At 31.8% G+C, this 18,525-nt stretch overlaps 5 protein-coding genes across 5 annotated transcripts; 3 read left to right on the forward strand and 2 right to left on the reverse strand.

Annotated features, from left to right (window-relative positions):
• Positions 1-444: 444 nt before the first annotated feature.
• Positions 445-2,953, forward strand: PGO_132870 (pantothenate kinase; the record flags this gene model as incomplete). The annotated part of the gene is made up of 3 exons (XM_028689803.1): positions 445-1,865; positions 2,175-2,409; positions 2,849-2,953. The coding sequence occupies 3 exons, from the start codon at positions 445-447 to the stop codon at positions 2,951-2,953; spliced, it is 1,761 nt and encodes a 586-aa protein (XP_028545604.1).
• A 775-nt stretch (positions 2,954-3,728) lies between these two features.
• PGO_132880 (hypothetical protein, conserved) lies at positions 3,729-6,755 on the forward strand (the record flags this gene model as incomplete). The annotated part of the gene is made up of 1 exon (XM_028689804.1): positions 3,729-6,755. One exon carries the CDS (start codon positions 3,729-3,731, stop codon positions 6,753-6,755), a length of 3,027 nt encoding a protein of 1,008 aa, XP_028545605.1.
• A 588-nt stretch (positions 6,756-7,343) lies between these two features.
• Positions 7,344-9,971, reverse strand: PGO_132890 (glycine--tRNA ligase; the record flags this gene model as incomplete). Its single annotated transcript, XM_028689805.1, has 1 exon — positions 7,344-9,971. The coding sequence occupies one exon, from the start codon at positions 9,969-9,971 to the stop codon at positions 7,344-7,346; it is 2,628 nt and encodes an 875-aa protein (XP_028545606.1).
• A 2,114-nt stretch (positions 9,972-12,085) lies between these two features.
• PGO_132900 (hypothetical protein, conserved) lies at positions 12,086-12,979 on the reverse strand (the record flags this gene model as incomplete). Its single annotated transcript, XM_028689806.1, has 1 exon — positions 12,086-12,979. The coding sequence occupies one exon, from the start codon at positions 12,977-12,979 to the stop codon at positions 12,086-12,088; it is 894 nt and encodes a 297-aa protein (XP_028545607.1).
• Positions 12,980-14,037: 1,058 nt separating this feature from the next.
• On the forward strand, positions 14,038-17,658 carry PGO_132910 (hypothetical protein, conserved; the record flags this gene model as incomplete). Its single annotated transcript, XM_028689807.1, has 1 exon — positions 14,038-17,658. The coding sequence occupies one exon, from the start codon at positions 14,038-14,040 to the stop codon at positions 17,656-17,658; it is 3,621 nt and encodes a 1,206-aa protein (XP_028545608.1).
• Between the last annotated feature and the right edge of the window lie 867 nt (positions 17,659-18,525).

Below are 18,525 nucleotides of genomic sequence, written 5' to 3' on the forward strand. Positions count from 1 at the left end.
TAACACAAAAAAAAAAAAAAAAAAAAAAAAAAAAAAAAAAAAAAAAAAAAAAAAAAAAAAAAAAAAAAAAAAAAAATCATAATAAGATTAAGAATAAGAATACATTTTTGACGTTTAAAAAGGTGAGTCACAGAACGAGCTTGGTGCAGCTGCAAGGAACTGTTCCCCAAACGAGGGAGAAACACTCGCAAAGGAGAAATATCTACCTGTGCATATATACATATCTATATATGTATGTATATATATTTATATGCATAGGTAGGCAGGTACATGTATGTAAAAGAAGCTCGTGGTGACACACGTACAGCACTGTGATGAGGAGTGCGCTGAAATAACATCAGACACTCCTTGATTATGTAAAACTGGGGAAATCTCATTTGCTTCCCCCTTTACAAAAATAAATATAGCTACGCATAAGTTAGAAAAAAAAAAAAAAAAAAAAAAATGAGTGTTTCACATTTGAATACTGGAAAAGGCAATTTTTTAACTAAGAACTGTTCAGAGAAATGGGAAGCATCACATGAGGAAGAAAAAAAAAAACAGAAGAAATTGGTTAATGCTGAAAGAATAAAAAAAGATTATATGTACGAATTTATGAATGATTGCATGAATATGAATGATCAATTGAATACATGTGCACTTGACATTGGTGGAACATTAATAAAAGTTGCATACTTAAATGACAAATACATTTATGATGGAAAAAAGGCTTTAAATGATAATATATCTTTAAAAATTAAAATAAAAGACAACCAATATTTGCATGTCCATTTTTTCAAAATAAATGAACTTGGAGATGCATTAAACTACTTACTTAAAAATTATTTAATAAAAAAAAAAATCCTTTTAACAGGGGGAGGTTCCTATAAGTTTTACTTTCACATAATTAATGAAATCATCAATTATGAATTCCATCAACGGATAAATGCCTCCCTACAGAAGAAATTCATTTTTTTTGTATCCAGGTTTCATTACTACTCCAAGTTGCACACACTAACAGTTGTGTTGCAGGAGGAAGATGAATCCACTAATATCACTACTTCAAAGGACAAGGTTCCATTCAACAAAACTTTTCTTGATTCTTTTGCAAACCTCCAAACGGTAGAGATCTATTATTACAATGGCCGTGTAGATAAGCAACAGGGCGAAGATCATTTCCACGTGCAGACATATAATCAAGAGGTATGTTGTGAGATGACAAATAATACCTCAATAGAGAACAAAATAGAAAATGAAGAGGAAGAAAGTGAAAAAAAGGAAACATTTCGAGGTGTACTCATTTTACGCTGCATTAGAAAAGACGAGATGCATTGCGTAATGAATGGAATTTATAAACTTTTTAATGTAAAAAAAACTATAGCACGATATGATTTTTTATTAAAAACACAAGTACCTGTTTATTTGAAACCACCACATGAATCCTTCATCATTGCCAATATCGGATCAGGCATTTCCATTTTATTGTCAAATGGAATTAACTGCTATAGAAGAATTGGTGGAACAGCCATAGGAGGGGGAACCTTTTTGGGATTGGCACAAATGATTTTGGGGAAAATCTCGTTCGAAGAATTAATTAGATTAGCAACTGCACCGTCTGCAACTGCATCACGTACATTTGCGTGCTCATCCCCCTTTGACCTAAAAGTGAAACATATCAAAAAGGACGCAGCTGGCAGTAGTGCTTGCATGAAGGGGAATGAGGCACTGGCAACTAGCTTCGGATTCCTCAGTAATATTTTGAAAAAGGAACAATTTGAGAAAAAGGAGCAATTTTTCCAACATGTGGCCAAAAGCCTCATCACGATGATTTCATATAATATTGGCTATCTGGTTCATTTGCTAGCTCGGATTCATGGCGTGCGCAGGTTCTTTTTTTTTTTTTTTTTTTTTTTTCACATTTTTAACAAAGTCATGCATATACTGCTACTGCAGTGTCTCTCTCTCAATCTCTCTTTCGTTCTCTCGTTCAATATCTCTTTCGTTCTCTCTTTCAATATCTCTTTCGTTCTCTCTTTCAATATCTCTTTCACTCTCTGTGTGTTTATGTCACCAAATGAATGTTCTACCCCTGTTCTCTGTGGATAGGGTTGATTGTGATTAAACCTGTTTGAACGAGAACCACAAATTATCTTCATTTTGTAATTTTTTTACCTTTTCCTTGCTTCTTCCTGCAGAATCTTTTTCTCTGGAAAATACATAAGCAATCACGATTGCATCATGGAATCGCTAACCCTAGGTGTGCATTACTATTACATGCACTACAAGAAAAACCAAGGAGGAAATTATACCCCCTTCAAGAATAATCCAGCTGTGGGAGAATCTAAAAATGTTATTTTGCTTGAACACTCCACATGCAGATGGCAAAGAAATGTAAACATGACTTCAAAACAGTGCCAGTTTCACAATTCAGTAGGAAAACCCAAAAAAAAAAAAAAAAAAAAAAAAAGGAAGAGAAAAAACTTTTCTCTTGTCGCTTTTATATGCTACACTTGTGCATATATATCAACTGTACCTATATTTGTTACATTTTTTTTTTTTTTTTTTGCATACAAAATGGAGGAAATGCAAATAGTGGAGAAATTAAATAAGTGTTCTCCACATTAACGTATTTTTCCACTGTACAGCTTCGATCATACACTTTTCCTTACCTTCCTCAATTCCTCTTACGTCCCTTATTTTTCCTACTTCCTTTACTTCCCCAACTTCGAATCCCACTCCACACATTCATTCACGTTCATATAGAATTACTTGTTGATATACATGCGAATGCACACATGTCCTTAATGTGGCGATGCTCATATCGTCTCAAAGTTTCCATTTTTTTTTTTTTTTTTTTTTTTTTTTGAAGGAGCATACATACAGAGAAGAAATTCATAAGGATGTATTACTTCCGGATGTTCTATTCCTCAAGCATGATGGTTTTTTAGGTGTAATTGGATGTTTTTTTTCCTAGCCCCGTTTTCCCCCCATTTAATGATGTTATTTATGCTTTTATTATTCATACACTTTGTTATTTCCTTTTTACTTGATTTTTACCCGTTGCTCCGTACATTCATTCTTTCGCTCTTTCTTCATATTTTTATTTATTATTTTATTTTTTTTTTTTTTTTTTACCCTATCCCTTCTGTCTTCAAACTTTAAACTTCAAACTTTATTAATCCCCGCTTCTTTTCCCACTCATAATTTCTGAATGATTAATTATGTTAAAAAGAAAAAAAAAAAAAAAAAAAATTAATCAAAATTAAGAAAAATAAGCAGAATTAAGCGAATTAAGCAAATTAAGCAAATTAAGCAAAATTAGGTAAAATAAAAAAAAGAGACAAAACTCATCCATACACAGGCAGATGCGAATGCAAGTGCAAATGTACAGAGCATCAGGTTGTCTACCTTATCAAGAACTTTAGACCTGCTCCTTTATCACAGTAGACAGATAAAATTTTAAAAATTACCCTTTCAGCAGCATTATCCTCATGTCTGGTGCTACACAAATGAGGATTAATATAAGTGTACTTCCTGGACAAAAATCCTGTACTTTTATTTACAGCAGCGAGGTGGAGGAATCTATATACCTCATTACTAACTGTTCAATACACATCCAAACTGATGACACAGAAGAAGCAGGCTGAGGGAAGATATATATATATATATATATAGTGAGCGAGAGGGAGAATAAACAAAAAAAAAAAAAAAAAAAAAAAAAAAAAAAAAAAAAAAAAAAAAAAAAAAGCATGATAAGCATAACGGCCATATTCCTATGCATGTACCACGTGGTACTATCAGTGTTGGGATGTGTATTTTTTGAAAACTATTTATTCAAGGACTTTGACAACAGTTTCAGTATTGTGAAAATAATTTTTTCTTGTTCATTCGTACTATGTCTATCACTACTGTCTATGATTGTTTTTGAAATTTTGGGCTTCATAACGACAACATTAAAGTTATTCATATGGTATATCGACATAGCTTTTCTGGTGTTATTTATTTATTTAATAATTCCAATTAGTTTAATTTATACTTATGTTACTTATGATGATGAAAATACAGGAAATCGTCTGTTTAAATTTAAATATTTCTACACAACTTTAGCAAAAATGAGGAATAAGAAAAAAAAGTTTTTGTCTAATGACAATGATAATGATGATGATAAAACAAATTTTATGAAAAAATTGTTATATGTAAGTGAAGATCTGATTGTACAGATGAAAAATTATAACAGAAAAATTCGAAATAAAAATAAGCAGAAAATTTGTAAATTTTTGATTGGTTGTTTCCTCATTTTACCACTTCTATGGTTTACTTTTTATAAAATTTCTATGATCACTTTGAAAAATAATAATGATATATATGACAAGACATCAGACATTTATGACATAGGAAATGTATTACAGGAAAAGTTTAAAATTATAAATAAAGAATTTTCTGAAGAATATGACACAAATAATGAAAAAAATAAATTTTTTTTTTTTTTTTTTAAATTAATGAAGAATTTATTTATTTATATATCTGTTACTGGTATGACTTTAGTTAGTGCACTTTCAGCATTTACAAGTTTATATTCACCCTACACAAATATAAGTATTTTCTTCTTTTTCGTAACAATTAAAAAGGTTAAAATCATTGAAAACAAAATAAAATTTGTGACAAATGAACTCTCCTTAAAGAAAAAATTACTTGTCTTGTATGATCACCCCAATTTATTCGACAACTACTGTGCCAAAAATAAAAATGATATTTCCATCCTCCAGGAATCTCTTTCTCATAGACAGATACATACCAGTACTTACGATAAAAATATGCCAAACAAAAAATACACTTCTTCCTCTTTTTATATGCATTCCTTACATAGAGATAATAACAACTCTATCAACGATTCCCGTAACACAATCAATAATGAAATTGAAACGCTGCATGCACATATTGATTATAATCATACTCAGGTGGATACTGTAAAGAGATATTCTCATAACTTTCCTACAAGAAGTTGTGACTGTGTCATGGGGGAGACGTTGAATAAGGGAATCATACCAGGGAGGGAAAAAAATAGAAACACGATTAGCAGTAAAAAACAGGAAGATGTTGAATACATTTGTAGCAAGCCATTCAAAAAATGCAACCTCTACCAAGGTTCGCATAAATCCATTTATAAAGATATATATGAAACGTTTATGAAAAAGGAAAATGACTTACAGGCCATTCTGAATGAAAGAGTGGACGAATTGGAGATGCAATCAGGCATAAACGAGTTGGAGATGCAGGTAGAAGAAAAAACACATCATGACTTGGGGAAATTCTACGAGACACACATAAGCGGGGAACATCACTACATGGGTGAAATGGAAATTACCCAGAAACCACAATCCAAGCTTCTTAATAATGCAAGAGGGGGAAAAGCAACTACAGAAAGAAGCCACGTCGATGCGAACGATACCACGTACTGGGTCTACAATTCAAGAGAAATTGGATCAAACAGCAACTTCACTTCTCCATCCTTCTATGAAAAAATTGGGAGCAATAATAACTACTCTCTGTATAAGAGATCTACCAAATCAGGAATCTCCACCGAAGATAGAAAGCATGTATATTACAAGGGTAGGTTTATATTTTTTAAAACAGCTCAAGAGGAGGAGGGGCAACTCCATTCGCTCCACTCCCAGGAGGGCTACGATGTTGGAAATTCTCAAATGGCGAATGTTCACGCTCTGGAAGATGAAGTGGAGGAGGAGGAGGAGGAGAAGACGAAGAAGAAGATGGACTTGCCCTTATTCTCAAAATTAAAGAACTTTTATTCCGTTAAAAAGTTCTTTCAAAACTGCGAAACACTACCACATAATATTATTCACAAGAGGGACGCATGTGCTAGTGGAAATGTGTATTCTAGAAGGAATAAGGAGAGCATGGACTGCAGTAGCAATGTTGGTAGGAATCTGCACAAACGATACATCTCTAATTTTCTGTTCAACAGTTTTGAAAAATCTTACAAAACTTTTAAAAGCGTAAAAGATTTCTTTACTCGAAATAAGAGGAATATAAAAAAGAAGAAAAAAAAAAAGGAAATTTTAATTCAAGACATAAAATCATTAGAATATATGGCGAAAAATTTATACTTTCTCTTGGATGAAGTGATAAAAGAGCAAATAAGAATAAATCACAGTTCATCATTTAATGGTATGTTATTGTACTTGTTGGGCATCCTTATGTCTATTTTGTGTGTGTATAAAATTATAAAAACATGTTATATTATATACATGGTAGAAATATATTATCGATTCATATCTACATGCAGCAGTGGACATGTACTTATGTTATTTTATTCCAAAAACATGAACATTGATTTTATAAATGATATAAAAAATGTATTACATATTGTACACATAAATATTAATTTGGAGAATTATGTTATTTCAATAACTTCCATTTTATTATTATGTTTTATTTTTACAAATTTAAAATCTTTTATGGAAAGAATAATTAAATTAAGATATTCTGCCAAATCTTCCCTCTACTCAAATCTTGCAATTCTTTTAATGTGTGAAATTATGGATTTATATTTTTCAGCTTATTGCATACAGCTCTTTGATTACCTTCCCCTCAAGGAAAAAATCAAAATGCTTTACATCTTCTTCAATAACAATCTTCTAAATTTACTTAAGCTCAAGTATCACTTCGACTTTGTCTATGTCATATCCCTCGTTATTTCACTCTTTTTGATTCGCCTCCACCATCTCCATCGATCCAACCAATTCAGAGAAATATGACGACATGGTACAGTTTGGGAAGCGAAGCAGTAGTGTGATCCCTAATGCAATCACGTCATGGTAAAGACAAAGCGGGAAAGTATATATATATATATATATATATATCCACCTACCTCTCTACCACCATATGAGTAGCATTAAAGAAAAAAAAAAATGTACAAGAGACCTCACAAACAGATGTAGGAAAATACTTAAACACATCCCTTTGTTTTATTATTATTTTATTTTTTTTTTAAGGATTTATACTTTACTGATTTGGCATTGCACGATGAATTTACATGCTGATGCCTGTATTTCATGTGCTAAAGTATGATCCCCCATTTTGGCATCCTTGTGGTGAAAATTTTTGCCGTGAATTTTTTTTTTTTTTTTTTTTTTTTTTTTTTTTAAATTCGACATTGTAATTTGTCACATGGTTTGAAGTAGGTTAAACATGAATGGTGAAAAATATACATTAACTGATGGGAGAAAGATGCTTTATGTTAGTTTCTCCTCTCACCCCCACATGTTTGCTTGACGAGAGTACAAACTCAGCTATAAGAATTGTACAAAACAGTGATATACATACCCCACTGTACAGAGAAAAATTCATGTGTCCAAATTTTGCTGCGTGAAAAGGCCATACTGGGAGACATAGTCAGACCACGTGCTATTCTGACGAATGAGGGATGTGACAATTTCTGCCACATTTGAGAAAGAGATCCGAATTTGCAACATTGAATCCCTCTCGCGAAGAGTAATAGTTTTATCCTTCAATGTCTGGAAGTCTATTGTAATAGCAAAAGGAATTCCAATTTCATCTGTCCGTGCATACTTCTTTCCAATGGACACACTTGAATTGTCAATTTTTGAAGATATACTGTATTGGTTCAGAATCATTTGTACCTGTTTGACAAAAGGAATGAACATTTTATTGTTTGATATGGTTAATACAGAACATTTAGCAGGTGCTAAGATGTAAGGCAATGCCAAATAATGTCTTTCTTCCTTATCATCCATAAATGTGCGGGTTCTAAATGAATGTTCCATGATACAGAAAATGAGTCTACCTATTCCAAAAGATGGTTCTATAACATTCGGTATGAAACTATATTCTTGTACTTTTTTTTTATATTTTTGTAAACTAATCATATCTCTTGTTAATTCAAAAGATAGTGAATTGGATGATGTTCCATTGGATATATTGATAATGTAAGAATTTTTCTTATCTAACTCTTCATCAATATTTAGCAATTCGTCTTTCATTCTCTCACTTAACCACTGATATATCAAATTTTGTTGGTTTTTAAATTTACTTCCTATTTTTGCTTTATTTGGAGTTATCTTCACATGTTCTTCTTCCACCGGCTTGTCATACTTTTCACATGCATATAAATTTGCTCCTGTAGCTTTCATGTGATTCTTTAAATCATATGCAGATCGATCAGCATGTCCCACAACTTCGATGAATCCGTAAGATGTTAATATTTCTGCATCCCAACAATCATTAGCATAATGAGCCATTTCTGTTTCTAAATGTTGTCTAAAACGTATACCATCTTTGTTAATTCCACATTTTAATAAAAATAAATATGTACGTGCAAGAAAATATGCCATTGCTTCATTTTGTATTATTCCTTTTTCAACTGATTCTTCTATTGTTATATTTAATATGGTACTACTATTATTTGTCCCACTAGACAATTGTTTGTCTCGTGGATATAATGGTAAAACCAAATGTTTAAATAGGTAATATTTTTCATGACATTTTTTATTCGGGTTCACGAAATATTCTATCTCTGCCATTTCAAACTCTCTTACTCTTAATAGTCCATTTCTTGGTGATATTTCATTTCTGAAGCCCAATCCAATTTGTGCTCCTGCGAACGGAATCTTACCACCATTGTACTCCAATAACTTTTTGAAGTTTACAAATATGCCTTGAGCTGTTTCTGGTCTTAAGTAAGCAACGTTAGCAAATTCTTTTTCCTCTTGAGGTTTCACTTCGGTGCTCCTCCCACTCCCAACATCGTCATCAATCGAATCCCCTACGTGAGTATCTTTTGGTCCGATTTTCGTCTGGAACATCAAGTTAAAGGGAAACGGTCCAACGAAATTGTTTTTCATGGGAGATTTTATGTCATACTTTTTAATTACGTCTCTTATTTCTTGTTCGTTCATTCCGTCAAGTCTTCTCACGATGGTCCCCATTTCCTCAACTTCTGGATCTTCTGAATCGGTTTTTGTATCAGTTGTGGCCATTCCAGAACCAGGATGTGTGATGTCGCCCTCCTTCCCATGGGCAGATGCAGATATAGTATCACTATGTTCCTTCTTTTTCATAGCTCGGTCACCAAACTGCTGTGTATGATCCATCCGTTTTTTTTTTTTTTTTTCTTCTATCTTATTAGTTAAATATTCTGAAATGTATTTATCTGCTCTGTAAAAATCATTAGTAACAGAGTCTCGTATCATTAAATCTGTAAACCTGTCAACATGACCAGATGTTTTCAGAACATTGTAAGGTGTAATACAAGTGCCACACATTTCTAACATTTCATCATAAAAAATAAAATGGTATCTCCATAAATTTTCCAATTCTGATTTAAGTAAACAACCAGATGGACCATAATCAATCAAACCTGATGAACCTCCATAAATTTCGAATGAATTTGTGTAAAAAAGTTTTCTCTTTGCTAAATTTTCTACCTTGGTTCTATTTTCTGCTAATTTTAAAGGTTCACTTGGAATTTTGAATAAAAGATTTAGTTTCTTTTTCTTTTCATCTAACAATAGTTGATTCTTTTCATATTCCTTTTTCAGTTCTACATCATCTATTCCTCTAATGGATTCATTCCTTTCAATTAGTGAAGATATTTCTTGGCTGCACTTTTCGATTTGGTTTTCCACCCTTTCTTCAGTGCTTCTTACTCCTTCTTCGCCTGTGTCAATATCTGTATCATTCATTTTCATTTTATGAATGTTCACCTTTTTCGCATCTAAAAAATAATTTTTTTTTTTTTTTTTGTAAATTTGGCTAGCTTGAAGATAACCCACTCTAGCAAATCTGTTCCTCGTGCAAGTACTACAACCACTGCTATTAATGCTACTACTCCTACTACTGAAAAGGGAATTCTTCTTCAGTTGAAAATTTATTTTGCTAAAAATGTGACAATAACAAAGCGTTTCAGTTTTAATAAGCATAGAAATAATCACTATGGTTCCGATGAGTCTCATATAAAAAAAAAATTCTCGTTTCTGTGTCGATGTATGAAAAAAAAGAATATTCTTCAGAAGAAGAAAATTGTCTGACAGCACATGCTTTTTGACGGAAATTATCCCAAGGTTACTTACATCAAGTGATATCTGTGTAAATCTAACGGATAACACAATACATGAGAATCAATAAATCTCGTTCTATATGAGACTGATATGATTTTTTATTTTAAGGAAAAGTGGTATAAATGTGCCCTTTTTACATGTGTCCTCAGGTACAACTGCTGCACAGCAAAAGGGTGGGTAACCGGAAGTTACTGCGAAGGGTGGTAGCGGTAGGTACACAGTCACATCATCTTACACCCTATTGGGTTATTTTATGAGCCAGGAAAAAAAAAAAATAATATGAATAAATATAAAAATGGAGAAAAATGAGGAAAAATTACAAAAATTAGGAAAAAAAAATAAGAAAATGAGCCTGATCTGCAAACAAATTACGAACAAATTACGAACAAATTATGAACAAATTACGAACAAATTACGAACAAATACGAACAAATACGAACAAATACGAAGAGGTAATAAAATGAGGAAAACTAAAAATGAATGAAGAAGAAAGGAAGAAAAAAAATTGTGAAAAAAGTTGTGCCAAAAATTGACGCGGCAAAAGTGTGTCAAATATAAACTGCGACAAAACACGGGCACTTACCCCTCTATGGCTCTGAAGTTAGAGCATAATGATTTTGCTTAATTGTTCTTATTTTTACTTGTTTCATTTTATTTCATTTTATTTTATTTCATTTTGTTTTATTTTGTTTCCTTTTTATTTATGATTTTTTTTTTTTTTTTCCTTTTTTGGTCCCTGTTTGAGGAGGGTAAAAAGTACGCGTGTAACGGGCGCTACACGACGTATGCATATACATACTATCACCTTTTTATCAACTTTACCAGTTTGAAGGAAAAAAGAAATGCGACTCTACTAATCATCACATTATAACTTAACAAAATAGTTTTTTTTTTTTTTTTTTTTTTTTTTTTTCTTTTTTGTTTCTTCTTTTCATACTGTTTCCTCTCTCTGTCATATGCTTCTTCCTATCAAGCACACATTTGTGAAGGCCATACATAAATACACATACACACGCACGCGCACTCATGCAAGATACATGAAGCAATAGCTCATAAATATCTCCAATCTTTCTCATTCAACTTTTGTTTTATTTTATTTTATTTTTTTTTTTTTTTGCACACTGGATAACATTTTAATAATGACAAGAGTTGGTGATTTCCTGTATTGTCCCCTTTAAGAAACCACAATTTTCAAATGCCAAATATTGTTAGAACGACAGTTCTAACCACAGATGATTAAAAGAACAGACGTTTAAGAACTACGTATAGCATTTTGTTCTATTCAACTTCTATTCTACTTTGCATCATGTGCCCTTGGAAGGAGATGGCCATACTTTCGCCTTACATCTGAAATGAGTACATATAGAAGTTTATTGTATCATCTCATTCAGCAAGCATCATAAAAGTTTATTCATCTCATCTCTTCATGTCTTTTCCATAACTTGGAATATCCTACATAAGCTGTTTCCATACACTTTTGGTTTTCGTTGTTCGATCATTATTGAATGCTTTAAAACATTCCAAATTGTGTGATAATTTTTGGAAGGAATACATATCGAAATCTAAGCAGGGAAAAAAGGAAAAACAAATATTTTCCTAGGTTTGTCGTTATAATTCATACATGACCCTAATATATTTCACTACTACCCCTTTTGATGTGCAAATCTTTTAAGAATTTATCACGTGTGGGAAAAATGATCATATCCAGATGCACTAATTCAGGTTACGGTACTATTTGTGAAGACACCATTTTAGAAGTAATGTTTTTTTCTTTTTTCTTAAAAAAAGAAATCATTTTCGCTTGATTCCCTCCGCAACGATTTACGTGAGATGTCTACAACTTCCAAATGGGGAAATGTCAAGAGTACAAAATAGTGCCGACTAAGTATATTGGAAAAATTGGGATTTCAAAAAAAGGAAAAAAAAAAAAAAAAAAAAAAAAAATATACACACATTTATGCAGATATATATACATGTATGTGCATGTGTATGCACGATCCTATGCGAACTCACTTGTACGCATTCAGCAGGTCATCTATTTCAAGCAAATTGTTGTAAGAGAACTTTTTAATGACGTTTTCACCCTTATCTTTTAAGATTTGCTCAATGTTTGTTTTCCCCTCTTGGAACCAGCCTAACTGATCGGAAATCAAATGGAGGTTTTCACATGAAGGGCAGCGAATAATAACAACCCCTTTGTTATAGGCTTGTTTTGAAAATTTCTTTGCACTCCTCTTATTGCATATCTTACAAGTAAACATTAGCACCATATACTCTTTGCTTTTCTTTTCATTTCCCTGCTTTGTTTCTAGTTCATTCTGTGTCCTATGTTCATCATCTATGCTCATCTCATCCCCATTGTTGGGAAATTTTTTATCTTCGTTCATTTGGACAAGGCCTGATACGCATTCTTCTATTTTTCCCCCTTGCACGTTACCATTTTGATATTCACTTCCATTCTTTTCATCCGTTTTCACATGATGTGACGAGGAAGGAGTTGTTTTGGATCCCTCTTCGTTCTTGTCATCATACACACACACCTCCCTGTCATTTCTCTCTTTTTTCAGAGTACCAAATTGTTCAATCCGAAACGGTATGCACTTGCCACTTGTGCGACAATTTCCTACACCCCTCCTCCCACTACTTTCATTCGTTCCATTAGTTCCACTTCTGATATCTAGAAACCAGAGATGCTTATCCTTACAATGGATTTCTTTTCTAAACGTTGATAATGAAAATCTGTTTTTAAATTTGTTTCCCCACCCTCCTCCGGGAAAGGGAAAATAATCACTGTGTGCATTTCCTGAAATTATTTTGTTCTCCCTTTGGGCTATCTGTTCGGATATCTTGCGGGACCATGTATAAGTCATTGTGTGTACAGCCCTTTGCACCGTTTTTCGCATCAGTTTATGCACCATTTTGTCTTTCCCCACCTTTGTGAGACATCATACAGATAAGTATACCACCCTTTATATTTGATTATTCATTATACACTCGCACAATTGTTCGTGTAGTACTTATACACGTGTAATATGTATAATAGCATAGAAAGGTAATTTTTTTTTTTTTTTTTTTTTTTTTTTTTTTTTTTTTGCTTTTTCCTCTCATTTCTTCTCACATTGTGTTAACAATATCGTGTATTGCATTTACACTTTTTTATCAGATTTGATGTTCTGGCAATGGATGATCCTTGGGATAGAATACTTTAGGTGAAATGTGCCAGTAAATGGGAACACTTCATCTGTTGGATTGACAAATTAACTGATTTGTTGAAAACATAATATTTATTATAGAACAACATGCAAAACTTTCAATGTTGCACGGTATCCATAGATAAATATACTCAGATTTTTATCCTCCCTTAAGATAAAAAATGCGTACTTTGTACATGGAGGGGGGAAAAAAAAAAAAATAAAATAATTTAAACCGAGAAAACATATGACAGTGGTGGATTTAAATCATTTTTGTAAACATGAAAAGTGGAAATTTTATTTTATTTTTTTTTTTTTTTTTCCTGAACAGCAATGGATGGGGGGAGTTGAAATTACCGAACATTTTTTTTTTTTTTTTTTCAATGCACAGCGAACAGATGATCCCTGCGAATTCGTTTTACACTTAAAAGGAAAATTGAAAAAAGTTGTCAGAAATTGTCAGAAATTGTCAGAAATTGTCAGAAATTGTCAGAAATTGTCAGAAATTGCAAGAAATTGCCAGAAATGTTAACTTTCCTTGAAAGCAAAACTAGCGAACTCACAAGTGGATAATCAAACAGACAAGCAAACAAACAACCAGACAAACACACAAACGGGAAAGACTTTTTTTTTTTTTTTTTTTTAACAAACACACGAACCATTGGACGAAGAGAAGAAGCCCCAAAACTTTTTTTCTCCAGACAAGTGAAACTTTTTTTTTTTTTTTTTTTTTGGAGTGTGCAAGCGGTTTGGAACAAAAAAAAAATACCATGGATGAAGGGAGACTTAAATATGTCAATACGAAACTATTGGAGGAAACCAAAAATAAAGGGAATGAATTATTTAGGTGCAAAAAATATGAAGAGGCATTAAGTGTTTATTTGAGCGCCATTTCGCAGCTATGCAATGGACCAGTTGATTCATTACAAGTTCAAAGTTGTGTCCAATTTTTTCAAAATAAATGTAGAAATAATGGGAACAATGAAAAAAAGGAGGAAAACGTTGCAGAAGGAGCGGACCATCATACAGAAATGGAGGAAATGAAAAAAGATTGCACCTATGTGAACCACCTAGTGAAGAATCTTTTCATAAATATATGTCACAACATATCATTGTGTTATTATTTTTTAGACCGTTTTGAAGAAGCCATTGAATACTGCTTGTATATAAATGAGATCGATAAGGAACATTACAAAAGTTATCACACATTGGGCCAGTGTTATGAAAAGTTGAAGGATTATAAAAAATGTATCCAGTACTTTGAAAGATGTAAAGTCGTACTTGCTATGGGAAAATCTGCTTCTAAAAAAGAAACACATGCAATGGGTGGAAACAATATAAATGGTGAAATATGCCGAATAAATGACAAACTAAAAAAGATATTTCAAGATATGGAAGATGAAAAACAGGAGAAAGAGACGATCACTATAGACATGATCAAAAAAATAATCCTTGATGTTAACGCGACAGAAGAGGAAAAAATTAAAATGATCCACAGCATTTATAAGCATAGTTTACATACCTTACTTAGGGAAAATATTTTTGAATTATTTTCAAAAATCATGAACCATAGTAATACCACTTTGGTGGTTCAAAAGGAGTGCCTTTTTATTATGTACAAATTAATGTCCAAGTTAGAAAGAGAAGAAATGAAAAAGGGAAATGAAAAATATGAGATATCAAGGAGTAACAAAATGTGCATAAACAGGTTAAGTGACATCAAGTTTGAGTTTTACTATGATACAAATTTTGTAAAAATGATTTTGTCATTTCATGAACTATTTGATGAACAGTGGATAAATAACTATGTAAAAAATCAAACAAAAAAAATGGAAAATTTCCAATTTGAAAAAGACGAATATAATTGCAATATAGTTAAGGACTCCCTAATATTCATCATCAACATTGTAAAATACGTTCATGCAATAAATAATCAAAACATTGTTAAAATAATTAATGCCTACTTTTTAAATAGTGGAAATAGAGATATTGCAAGTAGTGCTCTCGACGTAATAATTTTTCTTTGCAAAAAAAAAAAGTTCTTCATACAAAGAAAAAACACAAGTAAGGAGAAAAATCAGTTAAACTTTATTCAAACATTAAAACTGTTACCAAATTTTGATATACACAACAGTCTTATCGAATTTCACTTTGGTGACATTTATAAGCACCCACTATGTATCAATCACGAAATTAAAAAAATGATTCAGCAATGTATAAGTATGTATGATGATTTTTCAAATGATGTGGAATACGCTCTAATTTTAATTTTTACCTTATTATATGATAAAAATAGGCCTAGTGAAAAAGATATAGAAATGAATGATCTTATATACGAATGCATAAATTTGTATTTTAAAACAAATGAGATATGTGTAGAATGGTTCCTATCAGTTAAATGTCTTTTCTTGGTTGATAAAAATATTGTTCTGAATTATTTAATTGGGAAAAATGAATACATGTTTGATATTCTAAATTTTATAAATAATTCAGTAGGAAGAAAAAGCAAAAAATATGTATCTCTCTACATTGACGTTTTACTGCTTCTCCTAAATATAGCAGAGTTACGTTTTATGTTAAATAGTTACATCGACGTTTATATAAATATCTTAAAAACTCTCAATTATGACGAAAACTTTTTGAAGTTGCTTGTCGGATTATTCAAGCTGTACATGCATAACAAAGATTTCAAAGAAGAAATCATCAGAAACATTGATTTATTTTTCTACGCCAAGGAAATGTTGAAACGGTTTCTTCAAAATTATTATACCCCAGAGGTCCAGCCCCTTGCAAACGGATATTCTTCTGATAAGCACTATTCAACGCACTTAGACAAGAAGAGATCTTCTGAACTGTCAACCTGTTCTGCACATACCGGGACTAGTTCTTTGTCTAATGATAAAAAAAATTGTCGCTTGATAGACAAAAGGGAAGATCAAGAGGCAAGCACAAAGGAGACTCAGAATGAAGTGGAAAATGGAACAACCAATCCATGTGCCAAGTACGATGTCAACATGTTGAAAGATGTCATCGAAATGCTGTTCTATTTGAGTCTGCACATAGAATTTAAGAAGCAGCTACTGGAGGACGAAAACAACTACATACTGCTTTTCCTGATAAAAGTAGGAGACGACATTAACCAAAAGAAATTAGACAATACATATAAATACCTGTATTGCAATACTATCAATAATTTAATATTATCAAGAACAGATGAAAAGGCGAGGAGAAGAGAAATTAACAAAGCCAATTTATCAAATTTTGATCCAGAACAAATTGAAGCCTTAGAGCAATTTTATGATAAATTACCTACAGGAGCGAAACCGAAAACAGATCTCATGTATGATTATGGAGATGAAGAAACAAGTAATCAATTGATTAACTTATTATTATATAACGAAAATTATCAAAAAAAAGTTAGTGAAAAAAGTGGACAAATAATATCTATGGGTGATGGCAGTAGTGGTAGTAGTTGCACTACTACTACTAGTAACAGTATTAGGTATAAAAATGGGACAATTATTAGCACCATATATAATTTTATTAACACCAATTTTTTCACAACTAACATAGCTGAAGCAGTGTGCGAGATTATATCTAAATTTGTAAAAAATTCAAAAAACATTGGGCTAGTACTTGTTAATAATGGGTTGAAAACTTTGTTGTTAGCTTCAAAACACATTTCTAAAAAAAAAAATTGTGCTCTAGCTTTAAGTGAAATATTTATTTATACCAATCCCAAATTGATTCACTTTTATGAAGCTTATGATTCTTTGCCTTTACTAATTGATGAATTGAGTAATGAAGATGAATTATTAGTTTTCAAGACCTTAATGGCGATAACAAATATATTAACTATTGACGAAAATGTAGCCATAAAAGCTATGCACTTAAATTTGTGGAATAAGTGTTTTGACATTATCGCATCGGAAAATGATTGTATACGAGCAGCAAGTTTAGAATGCATCTGTAACTTATGTTCTCAGACGCATGTTCATCAATATGTATATGATAAATATCAAAAAATTACAAAGCAAGATGAAAAAAACAAAGAATTCAATTTTGTAGATATGCAAATAATATATTCTTTCACCATGGAATATAAAAACTATAAAGCTGTTTTTGCTTCAACAGGAGCATTAGGCATGTTATCTTCTGATTTACGCTTACCCATGTATTTAATACGAACAAAGGGATTCCATCATATTCTTTCCTCATTTGAGGAAACAAATGATCAGCCGATTTTACTTCGTATTTTAACATTTTTCAATAATGTCATATTGAGCGAAAATGTACCTGTGGGCACTATTAAAAAGATAAGGGATGCAGTTAGGGTTAAAACTGACTTGAATGAAGAAAATACGCAAATTGCAAATTTGATTCTCCAATGAGTGTTGTTGTGGTATGTTCTTTGGACTTGTTTCATCACCCATCAAAAGTTTCTTTTACTGTATAAAGTTTTTTTTTTTTTTGTGTATGAACATATACATATGTATATATAACTTGCGCACATACCATTTCGTACACATTAAAGAGGAATGCATTTTTTGGTATGTTCGAATGAACCAAGCTGTGCTACAAAACGTGAATAACTCTTTTACGCTTTTTTTATTTTATTATTATTTTTTTTTATATATATATACAATTTGTGTGATCAGCGCATGTGTGTACATGGGGTTAGGGGAGAGCTGTGCTTATAAGGCAAGTATATATATATATCAATGAATTTATGCATGTGTGATCACGAATTTTTTTTTTTTCAAAGTTCATGTGAGGGATCACCGCATACATGAACCGTTCATTTTATAAGTAACAAATTTTTTTTTTGTACTCTTTTTATTTATTCCTAAGAAGGTCGTTTGTTACACTTGGGAAAAGTGTGTACTGTAAGAATGGGAAAGATCTACGGAATGATAAAATATATATAGACATGTACACATGCATATATACCTATGTACAAGAATAAATGTGTCTAATTCAGCGGCGCTTCCTTATACACATGCAAGTGTGTACATGGAATAGCCAAGTCGTTGAACAGTTTGTACACAAATACATTACCACTTGTGTCTGCAAATGACAAACATTTGCATATTTTTCCGCTTCCACGATTTACTGATCTGACTCGTTGATCGTTCCATTTTTATTCATAAACTGCAACTTTATCTGAAGCTATTTATAAATGGCACAACAGATATGCATAAATTTAGGTAATGTTTCAAAGTTTGCACATAATTTTTTGTACACATATATATATGTAC

This window comes from Plasmodium gonderi, assembly GCF_002157705.1.
Source record: "Plasmodium gonderi DNA, contig: Chr13, whole genome shotgun sequence".
Classification (NCBI taxonomy): Eukaryota; Apicomplexa; class Aconoidasida; order Haemosporida; family Plasmodiidae; genus Plasmodium; species Plasmodium gonderi.